Below are 21,199 nucleotides of genomic sequence, written 5' to 3'. Positions count from 1 at the left end.
TAGGAAGGAGGCAGATTCAGGAACGTGTCTGGAGAAGGGCAACCAAGCTGGTAAAGGGTCTGGGACACAAGTCCTAGGAGAAGTGGCTGAGGGAGCTAGAGTTGTTTTGCCTGGAAAACAGGAGGCTCAGGGGAGACCTTATCAGTCTCTACTACAATCTGAAAGGAGATTCTAGCCAGATGCAGATAGGTCTCTTCTCTCAGGCCATCAGCAATAGGACAGAAAGACACAGTCTTAAGCTGCCTCAAAGGAAGTTTAGGTTGGACATTCGGAAATTCTTCAGAGAAAGGGTGATTGAACACTGGAACGGACTGCCCATGGAGCTGGAGTCATCATCCCTTGAAGTGTTTTTAAGGTAAGGATGTGGCACTTAGTGCCATAGTCTAACTGGCAAGATGGTGTTACTTCATAGGTTGGACAAAGGTTGGACACGATGATCTCAAAGGTCTTTTCCAACCTAGCTGACTCTGTGATTCCAGCAACATAATGGAGCATGTGGATGCCGCCGGTGGGGCAGTGAAGCACTGGCATGCACGAGAAGCAGGGACAGCCAAGCGCTGGCCCAGCACGGCTGCGGTCGAGCACTTTGGGCAGCTGGGACAGGAACACCTCCGACTTATGCCGAGTGACCCGACCGCGGGGGGCCGCGCGGCTCCCGACGGGACGGATCAGGACTTCCAGCGTTGGCCTTCCGGCCTGACTGAAAGAGAAACCCGGACGCAGTCCTCCGCCGCAGAGGAGGGCACGTAAGGCTAGCTGGGGAGAAGCGGGACCGTGCATGGGGATACGAATGCGGGGCACGGCCGGCGCAGGCCAGGCAAAGTCTCCGCCCGCCGAGAGCCGGTGGGGCGGGGCGGGGCGGGGCGGGGCGAGGCAGCTCAGCGTAGCGCAGCCCGGCCCGGCCCGGCCCCGCCCCGCCAGGACGGCTCGGAAGGCATGCTGGGGCTTGTAGGCCCGGGCGACTCCGTCCCACCTCCGGCTGCAAAACTACAAGTGAGCGAAACTACAACTCCCGGCGGGCGGAGAGGTGTGTCTCCAGCGCCGTGTCCGAGCCCGCACGGGGCGGGGGCCGGTCCCGCTAGGTCGGGCCGCGCGGGCGGGGCTTCTCCGTGCCCATCGTTCGCTGGCGGGACTCGCTCGCCCTCGGCCCGGCAGCGGGGCAGGACGCGGCTGGCGCCCGGGGCTGGCAGCGCACACCGCTCGCGGCTCAGCGGAGTGTGGGTCGGGGGCGGCTCGGCTGAACGGGAGGTGGCGGCGGGGGGAGCGGGGCTCCAGCGCGGACAGCCGCTGCCCGGCTCGCTGCCCTGCGGTTCCAGCCCGGCCGGCGGGCGGCTGCCTGCGGGGAGGTGGCGATGGAGAAGAGTTAGTGCAGTCACCGCGCTCCCGTGGCCGGGGAGAGGGCCGGGCCGGGCCACCTGGTGCATGGAACCAGCTGCCCTGTCGCCGAGAATCGCCTGAGTGACCGACCGGTCGAGGGCGGCGGAGGGTGCGCGCCTGTGTGGTGCCGTCCCCCGCCGGCTCCTCCCGCGGGCGGGCGGCCGGCGCTGCGGTGGTTACCGCCTCCCCCTGAAAATGAAGAGGTGGTGGCAGCTGCTGCTTCGGGGTCTGGCTGCCGGGGGGAAACCTGGATAGAGGCTCGTAAAGAAGGGTGAAGAGAAAGTCGTCGCTCTCTGGTTCGCGAAGGGGGAAGCCGGGCGTTTTTCTCACCTTGCTGCGGGGCCAGAGCAGAGCGAAGCCAGGGACGCCGGCGGGGGGCCGCTCCTGCGCGCCGGGGGAGGGGGCGGGAGGGGGGGGGGGCCCGGCCCCGCCGCGGGCCGTGGGCGAGAGCCTGCGGCGGGGCGGGGTGCGAGCGGCCGCGGCGGCGCTGAGCCGGGCGGCGAGGATGGTGCGGGGAGGGAGAAGTCCTGGCAGAGATCTAGCGGCGGCGGAGCCTCCCTGTCCCCTGCCTCCCAACCTCCCTCCCGCGGGGCCGAGGCGCTGGGGAGCATGAGGCGGCGGCGGGGACCTGTTGTGTAGGGGGAGGCGCGGGCAGGGAGGATGAGGAGGACCTGCTCCCGAGGCGCTGGTGTCTGTCGGCGACCGGCCGTGCCCCGGGCTGCCACGGGCTCGGTAGAATCCCTTGCTGTGGAGTGGTGACAGGGGAGCCCTGCGCGCCTAGGTCTGCGCGGAGCGGCGGCCGCTTCCCGCTGGACTGCGGCTTCAGGAAGAGGAGAGCTTCAAGTGTTCTTCGGAAGCTGGAGTTGCTGGTTCCTTACTTGCCTGTTTTTTTCTTTTTTTCTTTTTTTTTCTTTTTTTTTTTTCTTTTTCCTCCCCTCCCCCCTTAATGATTTGTTTCGCGTGTCTCTCGAGGGAACGTCTTAGGAATGGTCATTTTTAGCAGTGGAATCTGCTGCGCAAAGAAGGATTATAACAAATCTCTATGAATGATAGACTCGATTGCTAAACCTTGCCTTGACCAACCTTCTGACCCTCGGAGAAAACTCTCAGGGTGTGCGTGGGAAGGAAAAAGCTTTCCCACTTGAAAATAAACTTGATAAAAAAAGACTTGATTTTTTTTTTTTTGAGAGCCTAACTGATTTATAATTACTTTTTTTTTTTTCTTTTTGTCCTGTTTTGTGATAAGTTGTTTTTAAAAGGATTGTCCTACGTGGTTGTTTTGTACCTGGTGGAGGAAGGAAGGATCCCTCTCAAGCGTTTCTGATATGACAGCTTTGGTTTCTGAAGAGTTAAGTGGTGTTTGCATGATACACCTATTGCTAGTCTGGTAGCAGAGTTTTATTTGCTTTTTTTTATTAACTGGGGCTGGTGGAGAGGGCTCTCTTGGCCAGAAGAATATTTGCACATATATATTTGTATATATTTTTGGTGGGGTTCTCCCCACATTTTACTCTTTCTTGATGACTCCTGGAGGTGGTAGTGGGCCCATGAAAGACTGTGAATACAGTCAGATCAGCACACACAGCTCTTCGTCTCCCATGGAGTCTCCCCATAAGAAAAAGAAATCGGTTCCCAAGAGAAAATGGGAGGTTTTTCCTGGAAGAAACAAGTTCTTCTGCAATGGGAGGATCATGATGGCTCGACAGACTGGAGTCTTCTACCTGACTCTTGTTCTCATCTTGGTCACCAGTGGACTCTTCTTTGCATTTGAGTAAGTAACTTTAAAGTCTTCATGTATTCCTTCTCCTCTAGTTATTTATTTTCTGGCTGAAAGCAAAGTTAACATTTTTATTTAGGAGAGAATGCTGTCTGAATTCCACTCAAATTGATTTATGTAATTGAAAATATGATCTGATAAGATGCTGAGGGGTGCACAATACAGTTCAGGTTATCATGCTCTGTGGAAAACTAATGAGAATTAAGATTGAAGTTGCTTTTATACCACAGGTTTCCAGTCTTGCTGGTGTTGAAAGAGGAGTGTAAAACAGCAGATTTAGGATGACCACAAAATGATGAAGCTCCTCGTTTGTCACTTACTCTGAGAATCAAAGCTGGCAAAAATACTGACCCTTCATCACAGAACTGAATGCAAGAAAAGTGATATTTTTCATTAGTTTATGAATCAGGCATGTTTGGTTTTTTCTCTTGACATGATTTTAATAGCTTGTAGATGAGAATTTGAAGTGAGGAGGAAAAAAAAAAGCTGTACAATTCTGCATGTACCTAGCTTTCCACCACTAGGTAACAGCATTACTTTCTCTTTGTGATAACTTGTGAGTTTAGTCTTAGTTTAAGCTACTTTGGCTTTGGAGGTTTGGACTGTATTTTTTTTAAGTAAGCTTCTGGCATCCTTCTAGGGCCTTTTTCTCCGTAGCTCTCGAGTCCTTTTCATCTGTATGGAGTGAACACACAGTGACAGCAAATCAAATGTTCTGATTTTTGCTCTTATATTGTAGTAGTTAAATTAACTACACATGGCAGTAAATAATTAGACACTTAATGTGAGCAATATAGTGTAACTTTTATTTAGGAACCAAGTACAAAGAAGTTTACGCTGCTAAAACACTTCCTATAAGAACAGCTGAGTTTTCTTAAAGGGTTAGTGCTCCTTTACCTGCTTTAAATTATTGTAGTTTAACTTGTGGTAGAAAAATATCTTTAAATTACTTTTTTTTTTTCTGCAATACGAGCTATTGTTTATAGTTAAACTTCAGTACTGCCTCCAGAAATTGTTTTGCTAAACAGCACAGTTGAAAAACAGGTCGTTCATTACTTGGTGTCTTCAAGCAAGGAGATAGGGGCATTAACAAACCCTAGATTGTACCTGTTAAATGCATATCATCTTAACAATAGTGGTAGCAGTAAAGAAGATAAAAGTGCTCAGCAGGTAACTAGTGGCTAAATGTATATGTGAGCTCAGTAGATAAATTGTCATTAGTGGGCTCCAGGTTACTTTAGAGGGGCTTATTAAATGTAAATCTTCTGCAGACATTATGAAGCTGCTTGAGTATCATTTGAGTAGTTGAAATAACACAGGCGATGATAGTATCCACACTGCAAGTGTGTTTACTTTCCTGGTTTTAAACGGGTATTAAAGGTGTAACCTGATAGTATTGCATTAGGACTGGGTGCTACTCTATTCTGTTTGCCATGATTAAGCCTTTGCAAAGTGTTTCTATGTGGGCTGACACATCTGTCTGTGTGTAGTCTCATCACCTTCAGCACAGCCTCTGAAGCCTGCTGGACTTCCTGCAGATACCAGAACATAAATGTAGGATTGAAAGTATAATGTTTTATAATCAGGATTGTAAAACTGATTTATTAAGCCACCATTTGCAATTTATTTATATGTTTTAACACTTTGATCTTTAAGAGAGAAATTTCCCTTACAGCTGCATGATTCAGAGCTGCTAAAGCAAGATGAGCTGCTAGCTGTTCATCACCTTCTGATTTCATCACTGCTGTGAGCTACATGCTCTACCAGTGTTGAATTCTGCAACTTCCATCATGTCTTTGAGAATATTTGCAGTGTAACCATATGTGATTGACAAGATTTTTAGTCAAGGATTTTCATATATCGTTGGTGCTTATTCTTACTGTCAGTCTTGAAGCAGAGAGGAATCTTGGGCTTTATATAATAGAACTGTATAAATTCTATGTGTGTACTGGTCTTGAGTCATTCTTGTATCACTTGCACTCTCCTAAGGAAAATCAAAGAAGAGGGTGACAATGGTATCTCATTTTTATAATCATAAGGTAGATTTTGGTCTTTAGAAAACACTTGCATTGAAAAGTTATTACTCATGCTCTGAAGGCTAATTAAAACCCAAATCTAAAGACTATGAGAATGGTGTTCAATACATCTGTGATGGATAAACTGCAGAGGATTGTTAATGTTAGAAAAAAAGGGGAGTCTCTTACTGGAAAGTGTTACTTTCAAGCAGTTTCTACTTGTGTCTGTTCCTAGTAGTGTGAAGTTACTATTTAATGATGAGTGATAACATGCTGAGCGTTAAGTGTCACTGCCCTTATTGGGCCATTTGATTATGGCATACCTCATTAACCAGTCATTTATTGAATATGACAGAAAGGCTTTTCAATCCTTCATGTACCTGTGGAGCAAAGTGTTTTTTAAATGAATGTGTGCCGTGTGTATCTGAAACATAAGGTCAAACTGCCACTGAAGAGGAGGGTACCCTGTATGTTCTTGGAAATGTTTGTTCTTTTTTGCTACAGTGGAAATAAATTGTTTTGTTCCCTTTGGTTTTGGAAACTTGAAAATGGGTACTCAGGGTTCAAATCATTCCCCAGTTAAAGGCTGGGAAGGGAGGAAGTAGGAAAGGTTACTTTGACAGCTAATTCCTTGGAAAGAATCATGCTAACATAAACAGTTGTCCTTTATACTGTGACTTTGTTTGTTCCTTCAGTGTGATTTCCCTCCCTTCTATTTTACTCTTGACATCCATACATCCAGAGCTGTATCTCTTGCTTTGGAATACTCTCCAGGGGAGAAATACATTTCTCAGAGTCAACAAATCCTATGTCTCCAAAAGCAAACATATGTCACGCATCTTGACCTGTATAGCTTTTGACATTGAGTCATGCCTCTGTAATCTTTGTTTCTTTATATTTATGCTTTTGTGCTTTATTCCTGCCTACTTTCTCCAGCTCCTGCTTTCAGCTGGTTTTATTCCTTTCTCTCTGTTGACTTTTATCTCTCATATACTGGAAGTGCATCACCACTTTTTCCTTTTATCATTTCACTGTTCTTTTTCATTTTCAAAGAGATAAGCCAGAATTTTCTTAAAAGAAAAACAACAAACCATGAGTTTTCAAGTAGGTAAAATATTTATAACTACTGCTTCCCTCCCTTTCCAAAGGAAGAGAATGCAAATAACAAGCAGTTTTATTTCTGTAACTTGTTTATTAAATGTAACATGAATGATTGCAAGCACTTTTGGGTCCTAAGAGGGATGCTGTGCTGGGTTGTTCTTAAAAACTATTGCTCAAGACGAGACACTACAAATTACTGAATTTGTCTTTGAAGTTTGGGTATATTACTTTACCTTGAAACTTTTTTTCTAACCCTAACCTTGAGTTATTTAGCTGTTTTTAATGTTTTCATGTAAATTTGGCCTCATGTTACATTTTGGTTTTTCCCTTTGCATTGCACCTGTACACAGACATATATTTTTCCAAACTTTTTAGCACTCATTTATCAAGGTAGCTGCATTTAAAGCTTAGAAAACAAATTCCTCTCCACAGAGCAAAGATAGCATCTGTGACTGAAGGGCAGATCTGTTGCTGTGTGTAGCCAGTTCAACCATTGTATTTACATGTATGTGAAGTCCTTTATTTGTGCAATAGAGGCAGAACTAACATACTTCTTACTTACTGCACTTAGCTAGGTATACATATTTAAAAGAAATAAGAGCCCCTTATGCTCATGGTCATTTGGAGTCCTGTTTCTATAGATTACAGGAAAGCAAGATGGAGGCTGAATGACATATTTAACACAGTAGGATTTGTGAAACAAACATATTGTTGTTAAATGGCAAATTTTATGTGGATGCACAAGATCACAATTTCCAGAGTGGTGGCTGACGACCTCAGCTATGTTGCTACTGTGAGTTGCCTCTGAGTGCTCCCTTTCCTCTTGGGCCTCGCTGGGCAGGTAGCAGGAAGGAACATGTCTTCAGCTCAGGCTAGCAAATTAAACTTCCTATAAAATGTGGGTTTAAGTGAAGCTGCCGATTGAACTGAATTGACTCGGACACAGTCATGTTTTCTTCTGTCAACTTATTTGCAGGGTGAGTGGCTCTAGAAGAAGGTTGAAGCAGATGGTAGGATGCTGCAAGGGCTGAAGCAATGCAGCTTTTTTTCTCTGTAAATGTGAATCAGAGCCCTATCACTTCTGATACCATTTGACACTTGCACTGATTCAGCAAGCTGGAGGGTTTTTTAGTTTGTTTGTTTTGAGTTAACTAACACTTGATTTTTAATTTTTTTATATTTTTTTTTATGAGCATTTGTGTAATTGCATTTTCTTGCAAAAGATGCTTGCTGGAAAAGTATTTAAGCTGAGGCTGTTTATGTGCATACGTGTGTACAAACCATTGATTTCTATGCTCTCGCAGTTGCTGGCAACCTGCTCCATGCCTCCCACTTTGAAAACCAGTGTGACTGGAGGACATTCATGAGTCACACTTTCTGATGCTGTGTGCGGATTGTTCAATATTGAACATCTATGCCGAAGTGGTGTAACTTGCTGCTCACTGAGACAAACCTCTGTGTGTAAACAGTGATGTCAGTAAGCTGAGCATTTTCACTGTGGTATCAACAGCCCTTCTCATGTTATGGCAAGTGTTTTCTGCTCTTGCAAGAAGTGGTCTCTCAGCCTGAGGCTGTATGCCAAGTAGGTAGAATGTTCATCTAATAACCTCCTTTATCTTTGTTCTGCTCTTAAGACAAGTTACTTGTGTCTCTTGATGACCATGTCCTTAAACTGAGTTCCTTAGAAGGAAGTGGTACCAGTCTGACTTCAGTCCAACTGTTAAGGGCTGCTCTAAACTTATGGGGCATTTCCTGTTGAGGATGTCAAAATGGATTTTAAAGCAAAGATCATAGTATACAAACTATTATTCAAAGAGAGACCTGCATCTTTTTCTATGTGGAAGACAGTCACTGTCTAATTGTGCATGGTGACATAGGTTAGTGCAGTGTTGAGTAGGTGTTTTTTTCTCCCAGTTTTCTTTGTTGTTTTGTTTTTTTTTTTTAAAACCTGTCATTGAAATTAAACCAGAGGAACATTTCTGTTCCTTATTTTGTCATACTATGTATCTCTGATAACTTAGTGAAAAAGGCATGGAATTTCAGTAAGTCTGATCTTTAGGGTTTACACTTTGTATTGAGCAAATGATACCATGAATTTCTGAGGGACCGTATGCATTCCAAGCAGAATGTTTATTCTTTGTGCTTAACTGCCCTGAAAATGTTAACTGTCAGGATCAAATATCTCTCATGTACTAACTATATCTAATACTTTTTTCTTGACGAGGGACTTCCTTCATTGCAAAAGAGTTTGCTTAATCTCCTAAGTTCTCAGTGATCTGAGCAAGTGTGAATGCTGAAGTTTTTCCCTGGCCAAAAGAGTGTAGTTTCATACAACCATATCTCAAAAGTAGCATGTCACTGAACAGGTATGTCAGTATAAACTTGTAAACCTGCTTTGAATGAATTATATGATATAAATTGAAATCCTTCTGCCCAGAAATTAACTAATGGCATTTGATATTAGGTCATGCACTTCTGTTTTTCAAGGCTAGGTCATGGAAATGGACAATGATTAAATGCTTCATTTTTCAGAATAAAATTCTGTGAGGATAACAAAAGGAAGGATAACCTCTCATGTTTTTAGAAGCCATGTGTTCTTTACTTCTCCTGAAATTGCAGAAACTTTTAATGGTTTTGTAATGCTAAATTGCTTTCCAAAACAGCTGTTGAACAGCTTTTTTTTCTTTCTTTATGAAGGTATTTTGTTTATTGGTTTTTGGTGGTTTGGTTTGGTTTTGTTTGCATCTGGGTTTGGTTTTATTTGTATTCAGCTTAGTTGATGGCCTTTATCTGCTGTTTCATGGAAAAATTTTGAACACTTTTTTTTTTCCCTTCTACTTATATTTCCCTTTTTTCTTTGTGGAGGTGCAGGGAAATGAAAATAAAGACTATAGTGGTCTAATGGAATGTCAGCTTCTGGGTTGTTGGCTTCTCAGAGACTATATCATTTGGGGACCGTAAGGAAATCACTGTGTAGCTCTGGATCATCAATACACATGCATCTGCAGAGTGAAAAGTGAACGTTAGCAGTCAGCTTTGCCTGATGCTACCCTAACCCTTGGGAAATTCCATCACTGTTGGCTAGTGGGTGATTTCTAGGCTCACCATAAGTGTTGCAGATACGTGTAAATCCTTGCCTGGAATATTTTATATTCATTCCAGAGAAGGGGCAAAAATTTTAATAGTAATTTTAATAATTTAGTTATTTTAATAGTTTAGTTATTCCTGTATATATATGTATGTATGTGTGTGTGTATATATATGCATGTATGTATTTACAAATGCTGATGGCTAATACTTCTCTACATCTTGAATCTCCAGAATGTAAGTATTGACTTGTAATCTTGTGACAGTTGTTCGATAAAATCTATCTTATCACTCAAAAATTTGAGGTTTCTATTGTTGATATCTGCATATTATTCCTGTTTTATTTTGTCCTTCCCTGAGGAGGTGCTGCTGTCCCTTTTTCTGAATAAATGTGTGTTAAAGGCATAAAGTGTATCTTTTGGAGACTAGTGTGGTCATGTTAAATAACCTTACACTATTGAAATCTCTATCTGTTCTTCTTGAAAGACTGGTATTGTTATGTGGCTGTCTGGAAGTCTTCTCATATCAACTCTGCAGAGATTTCCATTTGTGTTTTAAAGGAAAGATGGTCTTTTCAGGTGTATTTTCAAGTTAGTTTCTCAGGAATCATGTTTAGGTTTGTGTAAAGTATTATTTTCATTCATGTTGAAAATTGGACTAATTATGCAAAAAATACCTTTTTTGCTACATGATTTCATTTCTGTCATAGCTGTCATATTGCATTATTATTTTTTAAATGGCCTTTCATACAAAACAAAGTATCTCTGGTGGATCTGGATGACCAAGAAGTTGCCTTCTGGATGCGGGTGGGGGAGGGGTGGAAAAATACTGTATTAAAAAATATCTGAGTTTTAACACCTAAGTTTTACTTTTTAAGTAGTTAAAAACCCCAGCAAAATAAAGTTTCTAATGGAAATGGTCTCTCTGTTCTAGTGGAGCACTGAACTGTTGACTGTAGCACTCAAACACAAACTAATGAGAAAGTGAAAATTGCTGCAGAAGAGGAGAAATCTAGGAATATTTTTAACTTTATAAGCTGCGTGCTTGTTTCATAATGGCCCAGTCAAAAAACTCTAAAACACTGGCTTAAAATACTGGAACATTTTGAAAAATTGCTTAAAATTTTAAACAGCTTCACCTAGAAAATTTTTGTTATCCTGATAGGTGATTCTTGCAAGTGAGGCTGTAGTAACTGATGATCACTTCAGGTCCAGGCTGCCAGTAAAGGTTTGCACATAGCAGTGCAGTTCATCTTTCATGTGACAAAGCTGATGGAGAAAGGAGGAAAATCCCCTGAAGTCAGCTGGAACTACCAAAAATTTATTAAACTTCATATAATTACAGCCCATTTGTTTTTCAGAGCTGAATACAAAACTGTAAAGTGGATAAGTTTTTTACAAATCAAAGAAAAAAATAAATTGAGAAATCAAGATGAAGCCTATATGTAATAGCCCCAAATAAAATTCTGTTTATATTTCTCACCTTGCAGAAGTACTAAATGATAGTAACATGAAACATACTTACGGAAGGATGCTGAAGTTGTTTTGAAGTTTCAGTTTTGGGAAACACATGCCCTGTCCCTTACTCTGTTAGTATTTGAGTTCCTGCTTATACTGCAGTGAATATGCAAAGGGGGCTTTGCATTTGCAAAGCCTGACCATGGGCTTTTTGCAGTGCGCATTAGTGGAGCTCTTACCCAAATGGATCCTAGAACTTCAGCTATGAAGTTGACAGTGTGGTGTAGTGCTATATGATTATATATGATTCTGCAGTTCTGTGTATGATCACTTCCATTTCATCAGTGTCCATAGGTTTTATTCACATTATTGTGGGATGGTGCCTAATGAGGTCTTACATAATGAGCTTGGCTAATGAGATCACAGCTGGTTTTGTTGTATGTTTTTCCACCCCTGCTGTCCCCTGAAGTTGCTTACTGCAATAAATGCTAGCAGTGTGCATTTGTTGTGGTAAATACAGAGTCAGTTAAGCTGCTTCTATACATTTTAGTCTTATTAAAAAAAATTGTGAAACAAATCAAATAGAATACTGAAAACCAAATTGAAAACAGAGAACCTGAACTCAGAAGCTGATGTACATAAAATCTGAAGTTTGTGAATTTCATGTTATAGTTTAAGTGCAGGACACCATTTTTACACTGTCTGCTTTGAATGAATCTATGAAATTAGTTTGAAGGCTTTAGTATACATTTCTTGTACATATGATCAATATATATCAGCTCTTAAGAGCAAGAAACAGATATATTGGAATTTGTTAGTATTTTAACATAAATATTTGGCATAGTACTACAAATTATGAATGTAGATTAAAAACAAGGTCAAGAATTGGAAGCTTCCTCTTCCCCCCACCTTGCAAATAGAGAACCAATACAAAATTTCCCTGATTTTGATAAATTTTGTATTCCCTCTTTTTTGAACTGTGTATCACTGTCTGTATATTAGGGACTTGCAGTCCTGGTCTTGCATGTTCATTACACTGTGAGATACTCCACTGGTTAAGAATGCCATGATTCTGGGCAGAGAAGCAAGTGTCAGACCAGCCTGTACTTAAATTTTGCTGGCACGCTTGTTTGTACACGTGGTGTGGGTTTTCATGGCACACCTATGCACGTTTCTTAGCAAATACTTTTATTAGCAAAAAGGGTTTTCTAGTGTTCAGTTTGTATATGGAAGAGTTATAATTGTGCTTTATTAGGAATTGTGTAGAGCAGTTATAAGTACTACAAAGAAAAGTAACAGCTAGAATTGCTGTGACTTGTCTCGTCAGCATTGCAACTCATTAATAAACTTGCTTCTTGTGAATATGGTTTCCTTAGAGCTGAAGCTCATAATGCTTCTATATGAGGAAAAAATACAATTTTTAAGATACTTTTATTATTTAACAGGATTTGAATTCTTTCCAAGGCTGAGAGACACTGAGTGTGGGAACAGCAGGTAAACTGTATCATTAGTCAGGGTAGATGGGTTCAAGAAGTGTGCAGCATGGTGTGATACCAAAGATTGGAGTGCACTGTTAAGAGCATATTCACTTCTGATTTGCTTCAGTGCATTAGTTTGGAGAAGAGGAAGCTCATGGGGGAATCCTGTTTAATAAGTACCTGATTGGGGAGAGGGAGTGAAAAAGAAGAGCCTTGGACACAAAATAAATTACCATTAAAACAGAAGAAAAAAGAGTGGAGGATTGGGGATTTTTTCTCTTTTTTTTTTTTTTTCTTTTAGTCTTTTTGCCTATTTGTTTTGATTTGTGGGGTTTTTTTTTCAGCTGTGAGGATGACTTGACATGGGCTTAGGCTGCCCAGTAAGACTATGGACTTACTGAAAACCAACCAGATACAGGCCTGAGCAGTCTCCTCTACCTGACCCTGCTTTGATCTGGAGTAGTTAGACTGAATTTTCAGAGGTCCTATCCTACCTCAGCTGCTCTGTGTTATCTGTGAAAATCAGAGAATTTATCATAACACAGCAAAGCAAGAGGTTTTACATCTAGCAAGATAATTTTAATCTTGTTTTGATGACTCATTTATCACCTGCATACTTTATGAGAACTTCAGTTTTATCTAGTCATAAAATGTGAACCTAAAGTCTCGGTCTAACGAAACTTAAAATTGCCAAGTAAAGGTCATAGCTGTTCTTCCTGACCCTTCTCTTTTCTCACCCTTGAATGTGGCTTTCTCAGTTCAAAGTGCATTTTCCAGCAGTTTTTGGAGGTTCTTTTCCTGTTTTTTTCTGCTGTTCCTCAACAAGCTTTGCCCTGTACTATTCATCTGGCTATTGCTGAATTATGGTTAGTATTTTCTTTTCTTATAAATAACAACATTAAATTTTAATAAATTTCATGCAGAAGAATGTCTCTATATACAACTGTTTCAGCAATGTTATATGCTCATCAGGTTGTCCTTGTCTTGCTTTCAACAAACTTTTCTCTCCTTCCATCAATATTCCTAGACACTTGTTCACTTTTAATAGGCTAAGATCACTGTTGCTGTAGAAGGGCTGTGAAGGCAGTAAAGTGATGTTGATAGACTTAATTTTTCCCTTTCATAGTCATAAAAAATGAATATATATTTTTTCTTTTTTTCCTATAATCTGCACTGTTTGCCTATATCATTATGCAGATATGTGAAATCATGGGGTCTGTCTCCTAGTGCTTGAGCCAGGTCAAAAAGTCCTTCAGATCCTGCAGGTTCAGCTTCCTCCCTGAGCCTGCTACTTGGCAAAAGCAGTTTCAGATCAGCTTCTGTACCTTAAGTGATAGTGTGTTCCAGCTTCTGAATGCCTAGATATCAATGAAATGGCTTGTCTGAAAAGCTGCTAAAGCTGGATTAGTTACCTTTGGGAAATGGAAAACACCCTAGATATGTCATATTAGTCCAAGCTCCTTTTAAAGGGTGATTTGCTTAAAAAAAAATTAATGTGTAAAAAATTCCAGCAAGGCAGGTGTCCAGTTCTGGATTAAAACCTGGAAATAAAATAATATGAAAGCTTAAATGATACAGAGTGTATTATATATATATATATATATATATATATATATATATATATATATATGTGCGAATCTCTTCTGTCCCATAGCAGTTATCAGAATTAAGTTTCTCCAAGACTGGTGAAAGCCAAGGGGGACATCTTCTTATACCACATAGCCAAAGCACTGGGTTTTTAAAGTGAACTTATATCTGTAAATCTGCCTGCTTTGTTTGAGAGGTCAGAAGTTGACATTCTGCCCAAGAATTCAAACAAAACTTGAGAGTATTTTATAGGAGCATCCCAGTTTCCTTTCTGTTTACAAGTCTCTGTTGTAGGAAGATGAATCAGATGGTTTTTGAGTGTTGAAAGGGATGCACCCACCTCTTCCCTTCTCCAGACCTTAGATGTCATTTCTTTAGTCTTGCTCTGCTGTTTTCCCCACCAAATGGTGAGCCACTTCAGGGAGTTCCCGTCCTGCACAAAGCCTAACCTTCCCTTCTGCCCACCCAAAGAAAAACCTGCTGCTGCTTAAGTCACCGAGCTGAATCCCTAAAAATTCAGAAAAAATGTTACTTGTGGGAGGTGGGAGGTTGTCAGTTCGTCTTTGCTGTGATTTGGCACTGTATCCCAACTTTAGGAAACTTGTTAAGTAGTCTTGGCTCTTTGACATCTGTGAGGGTGCAAACAGAACATCTTAGTTGCTTAATGAAAATCTACGGAGTTCTGGCTATTTCACCATCCTTTACATCTGAAGTAACTGGGTTGTATTTTGTAGAACTTGAACTGCAGCATCTTTCAAATAGCACCCCTTAGTTGGGCATATCTTAGGGCTTTTCTGATTTTTTTTTAATTTTTTTTTTAATAGACATCCTGTTTTTAATGCAACGTGGGCAGTAGCTGAAGCAGTGTTTCTTCCTGCATCTTTTCTTGGGTAGTCTGTTCCCCATTTCCAGACTGCAGAGGCAATGTATTGTATTGCATTTCCTAGCAGAGCCTATGGAAAGCTCCATGAATGGGTCTTGACTTTAGTCCTCATAAAAACAGCTGAGTTAGCTCAAAATATGCTAAACTATACCAGGAAGGGAGTGAGTATTGTCAATCCTTGCCGTTTTTCCCAGCTTCAGCTTAGATGGCATGTAACATAGGGAAGTAGCATATTCTTTCACAGTCCCATTTAGTTGCCTGCTTGGGTGGGGTTTTTGTTTTGTTGGTTTGTTTAGTATTGTAAATGTTGAAACTTTCAGCTTAGGAGGTTAAAAGAAGGACAGTAATGCAGTTAATGGAAATCTGAGCAGCCTGCATGCAAGAGACTGTCAGAGTGTATGTCTCTATTCACAGTGCGATTAAAAAATGGCCTTTAAAATGATTTTGTTAAATAAGACACCTAAAGCTAATTAGAGCAGAAGGAATTGTCTATAGAGCAGAAGACTGGGAAGAAGTTGTGGACTGAAATCTGACAGAGATTCATCTCATTCAGTATAAGACCTTGGAAGGGTAACCATTTTTTTATGAGACACGAAGCTCAGAAGGCTGTCTTCACCTTGAGGTGTGGAGGCTTTGAGAATTCTCATCACTGATGAGATCAGAGTTCATCTTTAGAGTAGAATATGGGTTTTTTTCCTCCACAGACTCTTTTAGGATCAAGCTGCACTGTGTATTGTTTTTTAATACTAGCCTCTGAAAGCTGGAATCTCATTTCCAGTACTTGAGTATATCAAAAGTAATGTGCTGCAAAAGGACATTGCAGAGGAAAGCTTATAAGGACTGGGTGGAGTAAAATAATTTTGCATTTTTACTGAGCTCATACTTAAGAAGAGTTTTGGAAACAGACAACTGACTATGAACGTGAAAATCCAAATAGTCTGATATGTGAAAAACAGCTGACATACTTGAGTCCCAGTAAGTGAAACTGTTATGGGCTGATATCCAGCTTGATTAATAGGTAAACATACCCTTCCCAATGCACATACCTTTCTATTATTGCATCCTAGAAAACTTTAACCAACAGTTCAAGTTGCTAAATGATAGTCTGAAGGTGCAATTACCCAGTGGTTGAATGTTCTTAATGAAAGTAAGTTTATTTTCTGTTCTGAAATTTTATAAGTAGTTGCTGGCACTAGTTCTTGCTGTTGCAAAAAAGAAATACCATTTGCGAAAAGAGATCAAAAGTTTGTTGCTTCTTAGTTCAATACAAAAAAGTGACATTTTATTGAAATAAGTCACATATAATAATATTCTAATTTCAGCTATATTGCAAATATTATTTCTGACTGCACAGTAAACGTTAAAGATTTAGGGAGCATATAATTTGTCACTGAAGTTGAGTCCTACAGATAAGAGTTGCCTAGTTCTGTTATTCATTCAGAATGTGTGCAACCCTAAGCCAGCTATAGTTGTCCTGATGAAAAGATGGACAGTTTTTGAAGGTTGTTCATTATTACATGCAGAAGAGTTGAGGGGGAACAAGGAGTGGAGAAGAACTGAACTGCTGTAGTATTTGCTTCTGGAAATAATTTTCATTTACTCAAGGGAAAGTTGTTTTGTTTCCATGTTTAGTTAGTACCTATAGGTAAGGCAGTAATAACTTTGGATACGCATGCTGGATATTTCAGTTACTGCATCCAGTACTGTAGACATAGTTGGACTGTACTCTTAAGGTGCTTATGCATGTTGTATCATATCAACATCCCGCTCACCTCAGAACCTGAAAGTAAGAAAAAATAGGTGTGCGTAGATACGAAATGTTGACAAGACTGAATGATGAAACACTGACAGTCCTGCTTCATCAGTACAGAGTCAAGAATGCTGGCAATGACAGCATGGGGCATAAAACTTTGTTATTTGACTCCTTTGGAGTTTGGTTATTTCTATATTTGTTTTAAAAGGGGGTCAGGAACGAGAGCTGTAATGGACAGTTATGCTGGTAATGCTTTAAGGTTTCAAATTCTTTTTGTGGTGGGTTTTTTTTTCCTTCGGTCAAGATATACTCTTCCCTTTTCTTACCATTCTTTATTTCTCCTGTGTTAATCTTTCATGACAGGGAAGCTCTGTAGCTCTGACCATTGTTGTTCTTTTTTTGACTTCCAGTATGACGGTGGTGAGAGAAAGACCTGGGAGATTGGCTTGCAGATTACTTATAGAAGAGACAGTGGGTTATTCTGACTCTTCGTTATACATAGACAGGAATCTGCAAGCGTGGTGGTCTCTCAAAGGTGTGTTTTGTGTTGTCTTCATAAAAGTACTGACATTTGCCAAGAACTTGATTTTTAACAAGTCAAATGTGATACCTGTGCCTATGCTGGACATGCCTTTCTGAGGGCAAGGCAGAACTTCTCCGAAATCACGGTTTTGAGCAATGCCAGGCTAACCACAAGTTTGGTAGCACAGCTGGTTTTGAGAATTAAGCTCTGCTCTGTGGAGCTATTTTCACCTGTGGCTGTAGGCAGCATTAATGAAGAATCTCTTTAAATTCCTTCATTCACCACTTGTCTTCCAGTTTCTGCAATCTCAAGTTCTGTATAGTCTTATTATGCAGAAGTAATCTTTGTGTAAACTCCAGTTCATTTCCAGAACTGTCCCATCTAAAGCTGTAAGGGAAGCAGGATTCTCTGGGGGGATTTGAGGTGGAGGTCTTAAAATAAAAGGCATATGACAGAGGAAGGGGGGAGCATGGCAGAAGAGTATCAAATTTAACTTCTCCAGGCATGCTGGCATTTTATTTCATTTTGGCAGTCTTGAATGCAGCAATCTCGTAGTTTGTTTTAGAATAGCTTTTCTATGTGTAACTATTAGTCCAGTGAGCTCCCAAACAAGCACTCTGTTCTTTTCCACATACTCCCTCCTAAATCATCCTCTCCCCTTCTTTTCTCTTGTAGTACTAACACTTGCATGTGCTTGCTCTATACTGTTATGTTCTATGGATTGATGCTTCTTCTCTGGGTCTTTTCAGAGAGCCATAAAAGGAGAAGCACTGCCTCTTCTGCTCAAGACAGCTTTTGAACCTGTTTCAGTGATGGGAAAGGTGAAGGCAAGGGCTTCATTAATTTTGTAGTGATGTTGTAGTCTTGCATATTTTTACTTAATTTTTGCAATTCCTCCAAATAAGTCAAAGTTCCTTTTGTTTTTCAGTGCTCCTCTAAGTAAGGAGGGAAACCACAGATAATGAGAGTACTAGAAAAGAAGAGTTGCTGCTCTTTGTAGTTTGGAGGTATTTGGCTGTTCAGGTGGCACTTACTTGCCACAGTTATCTTTCATAGTTCTCACAGTGCAGTTACTGGAAGAAACTGGAAGTTGTTTGAAGATGCTCTTAGCAGGCAACAGAGTACATTTGTGAATGAATAGAATTGGGTGCTCCGCACAGGAGGCTACTGCTGTGGTGTATGAAACAAGGTGGCTTGATGCATCACCTTTTTCTAACATGGTGCCTAATGCATTGTACAGAATACTTGATCAAGTGTGGCTAAATGCTGCTTGTATAGGAATAAAAATATAAACCCCACTTTGTAATCCTAAATACTGATACTGTTTTCAGTCAAAGTTCTAAGCATGTTGCATAAGTGCAGCTGTTTGATTTAAGTACACGTCAGTAGTGAACCAAGCAGTGCACCAAAGTGACCAGTGGAACTGCCTAGGTCTTGATGACATGGAATTTGTAGCAAATATAGGTTAGCAAAGTCCATGACATAATGGTGTTTAGTGTATACACTTTTCATTTTGTGACCATGTTATGTGCTTAAGACACTGTTCTTCACAAGGTAATGTAATGCAGATAGTTTGATAATTAGTCACACCAGCCCTATATTGACTGGTTTTGATTTTCATATTGTAGTGCTTCAGAACCTTCTTGTTTGCTATAATTTTTTTGTCATTACTTCCAACATAATTCTTGTGTTCTGATTCTGACAATCAGCTTTCATTTGTGCTTTTTATATATCAGCATTAAATATTAATTTATTATTTTTTTTGTTTTGAAGGTGCAGAAAATTTACTGCTTCAGCTTTGGTCATATATCATAGTTCTAAATTTATTTTCAGTTTGTAAGATGACTCTACCTTTTGATATCTTGTGTTGACGGAAGTGGACTAAATTTCATTTTGCAGTGGAAGAAACTGAGATCAGCTTGGTTTTCCAGTGATAGCATTGGTTTAGTATGTATGAAAAAAGAATAAATACATCAAAGTAGTGTTTAAGTAGTAGTTGTAAGAGGGTCAGGCGTTAATCAGACTACAGGCAACTCAGAGGTGTGTGCATGTGTGTGACAGACATGCTGGATGAAGATTTTTGTTCCAGTAGAGATTTTTCTCAGCTGTTGATCAGCAGGCACAAAACCTAGTTAATATTAAACAGCTGTCAGGATGAAGAAGCAAAACTACTTTTGCTTTGCTGTTTGTTGTTATTTATTATTCTACTATGACTTGGGATGGGTTTTTTTGCAGTAAGATTGGCACTGGCTGCTTCCTCAGCTAGTTATCAAGGCTCTTTGCCATTTTGAGTTTATTTTTCTTGCACAAAGCCTGGGAAAAAATATGAACCTTGTTCTGAAGGTCACTATGTCCAGCTGTCTTTCTGAGCAATGGGAGTGAATGCATTTTAGAACCACTGACCTCTCATATATAATATTGTGCCACTGACTGCCCTCATTTAAAGCAAGGACCCACAGGACACTGAAAGGTTTTCAGCAGCGGTGGAAATGAATTTGGAGCATGTCCTGTTAAGGTAGCTGAATGCAGTGTGTCAGGATTCTTGTATTGGCAGGTTCCAGTTCTGGAATTTTCTTTAAGCAAATTCATCCACAAACAAACCTTCCTCTTTATTTGATGACAGTAGTGTTTTAAAGGGGGTTTCTTTTTCTTCTGGTAAGACATCAGCTAAATTTTACTATTGTTTGTGACTTTGATACATGAGACTGTCTGCTGGGAGAGCTTGAGTCCTGAAATCTGCATCTGTCTCTCTTCGAAATCTCTTCATCTCATGGTTGTGAACACAGCTATGTCATCAGTTTAATAAAGATATATCTGTAGGGTGGAATTTGACACATGAAAAGGAGAAAATCGCCACTGACAGATGCAATATTCACCTTTTTTTTTCCTTTTTTTGTTTCTTTTTGACTGGGCACAAACTATGTCCTTTAGTAAGAAGTATCTGACATGCAGTTGTGCTCTTGAAACATAGTGTTTAGCGTAATTCATGCTACAAATTGAAGGCCAGCTCTAAGGTCTTGTTTATTACATGCAGAAATATCTTTAGTAAGGCACTGTATTTTAAGATGGTATCTTCCCAGGTTTTTTCCTATGGCCTTCTCTTTTTTTTCACATGCTTATACTTGAAACTTCTTCAGAATCTCTGTATTTGTGTTTGTATTCTGCCAGTAGGACTAACACAGTCAAATCAAACTTTTCAGAATAGTACATTCCTCCTTGCAGCATTGCTTGGTTATATGCAGGATAGCAATTCAACAAATTGTGTGCTTTGTGTTGTGCAAAACAACAAAGCAAAAATTTGTAAAAAGAAACTTGTTGATGAGGGGCACTGAACTATGACAAATAGGGTTTTAAGAATCCATTCAGAAACCGTATTAGATCAGATTATTCTTCTCAGATATGATTGATTTCTGTGAAGTGAAATCGTCAAATATTTGGAAGACATCACAGGCAATACTTAAGATGTGTACAAAAATTGTTAAATCCTGTTAATGTCAGTGTAAACTGTTACTGTAGATCACAAGTGGCATGTATTTAATTATTTGAGCATGTTGCTTTTACTGGAGAACTCACTCTCCTTCCTAATAGTCCTGATGGTGCATGGAGTGATACAGGCAATATAATGAAAGATGCTGTATTCCCTTGGGTATTGTTTTCCTAACAATGTGTAGGTTAGGTTGTTAAATTGAGAAATCTTTTGAATATTTTTGCTTTGATTTCCTGAACTTTTTATATCCCTTTTATTTCTCTCAAAAACAAAAAACACATCACTAAAACTGGCGGTTTTCTTAATCACAAGAATTTCTTCCTTCTCTTCCCCTTCCCTCTCACAACCCTTAAAAAAGGTTGGGGTTTATTTTAGTCAGAGAGGATGATGATTAAATAGTTACATTTATTCCTTTGTTTATGTAGAAGTATGATAAAAAAATGGTTCTCCACATTGCTTAGGATGTGACAGGGCATTATGACTTGTAAGTTGCAGGAGGAAGACTTCCGGTTAGAGCTTAGTAGATAGAGAAAAGGACCTTTTCCAAGAAAAAGTATGGATGAGAACTGAAATAAATTTCCTGGGAAGATTGTGGAATTGTCATCACTTGAAATTGTTTGCAAGGCATGGTAAAACTGAAATGATTTGTGATGTTTTCTTGAAGAAGACTAACT

General features: G+C 40.3%; 1 protein-coding gene across 5 annotated transcripts in view; it reads left to right on the top strand.

The window, feature by feature from the left end:
- The first annotated feature begins 1,262 nt into the window (after positions 1 to 1,262).
- ZDHHC14 (zDHHC palmitoyltransferase 14) overlaps positions 1,263 to 21,199 on the top strand; it is a 92,844-nt gene continuing 72,907 nt past the window's right edge. For 2 of the 5 annotated variants that reach the window (XM_005518424.3, XM_005518423.3), the window contains exon 1: positions 1,872 to 3,148. In XM_005518424.3, the coding sequence (XP_005518481.1) occupies positions 2,898 to 3,148 (251 nt within the window). In that variant the 5' untranslated portion in view covers positions 1,872 to 2,897. Of the gene's footprint in view, positions 1,674 to 1,868; positions 3,149 to 21,199 lie in introns of those variants that run through there. The other 3 variants (XM_014263564.2, XM_088052563.1, XM_014263565.2) reach the window with 3 other exon arrangements.

Source organism: Pseudopodoces humilis, chromosome 3, assembly GCF_049639895.1.
Source record: "Pseudopodoces humilis isolate 2021_Gansu_Grassland_sample_001 chromosome 3, ASM4963989v1, whole genome shotgun sequence".
Classification (NCBI taxonomy): domain Eukaryota; kingdom Metazoa; phylum Chordata; class Aves; order Passeriformes; family Paridae; genus Pseudopodoces; species Pseudopodoces humilis.
This window is presented reverse-complemented; position numbering and strand designations above follow the sequence as displayed.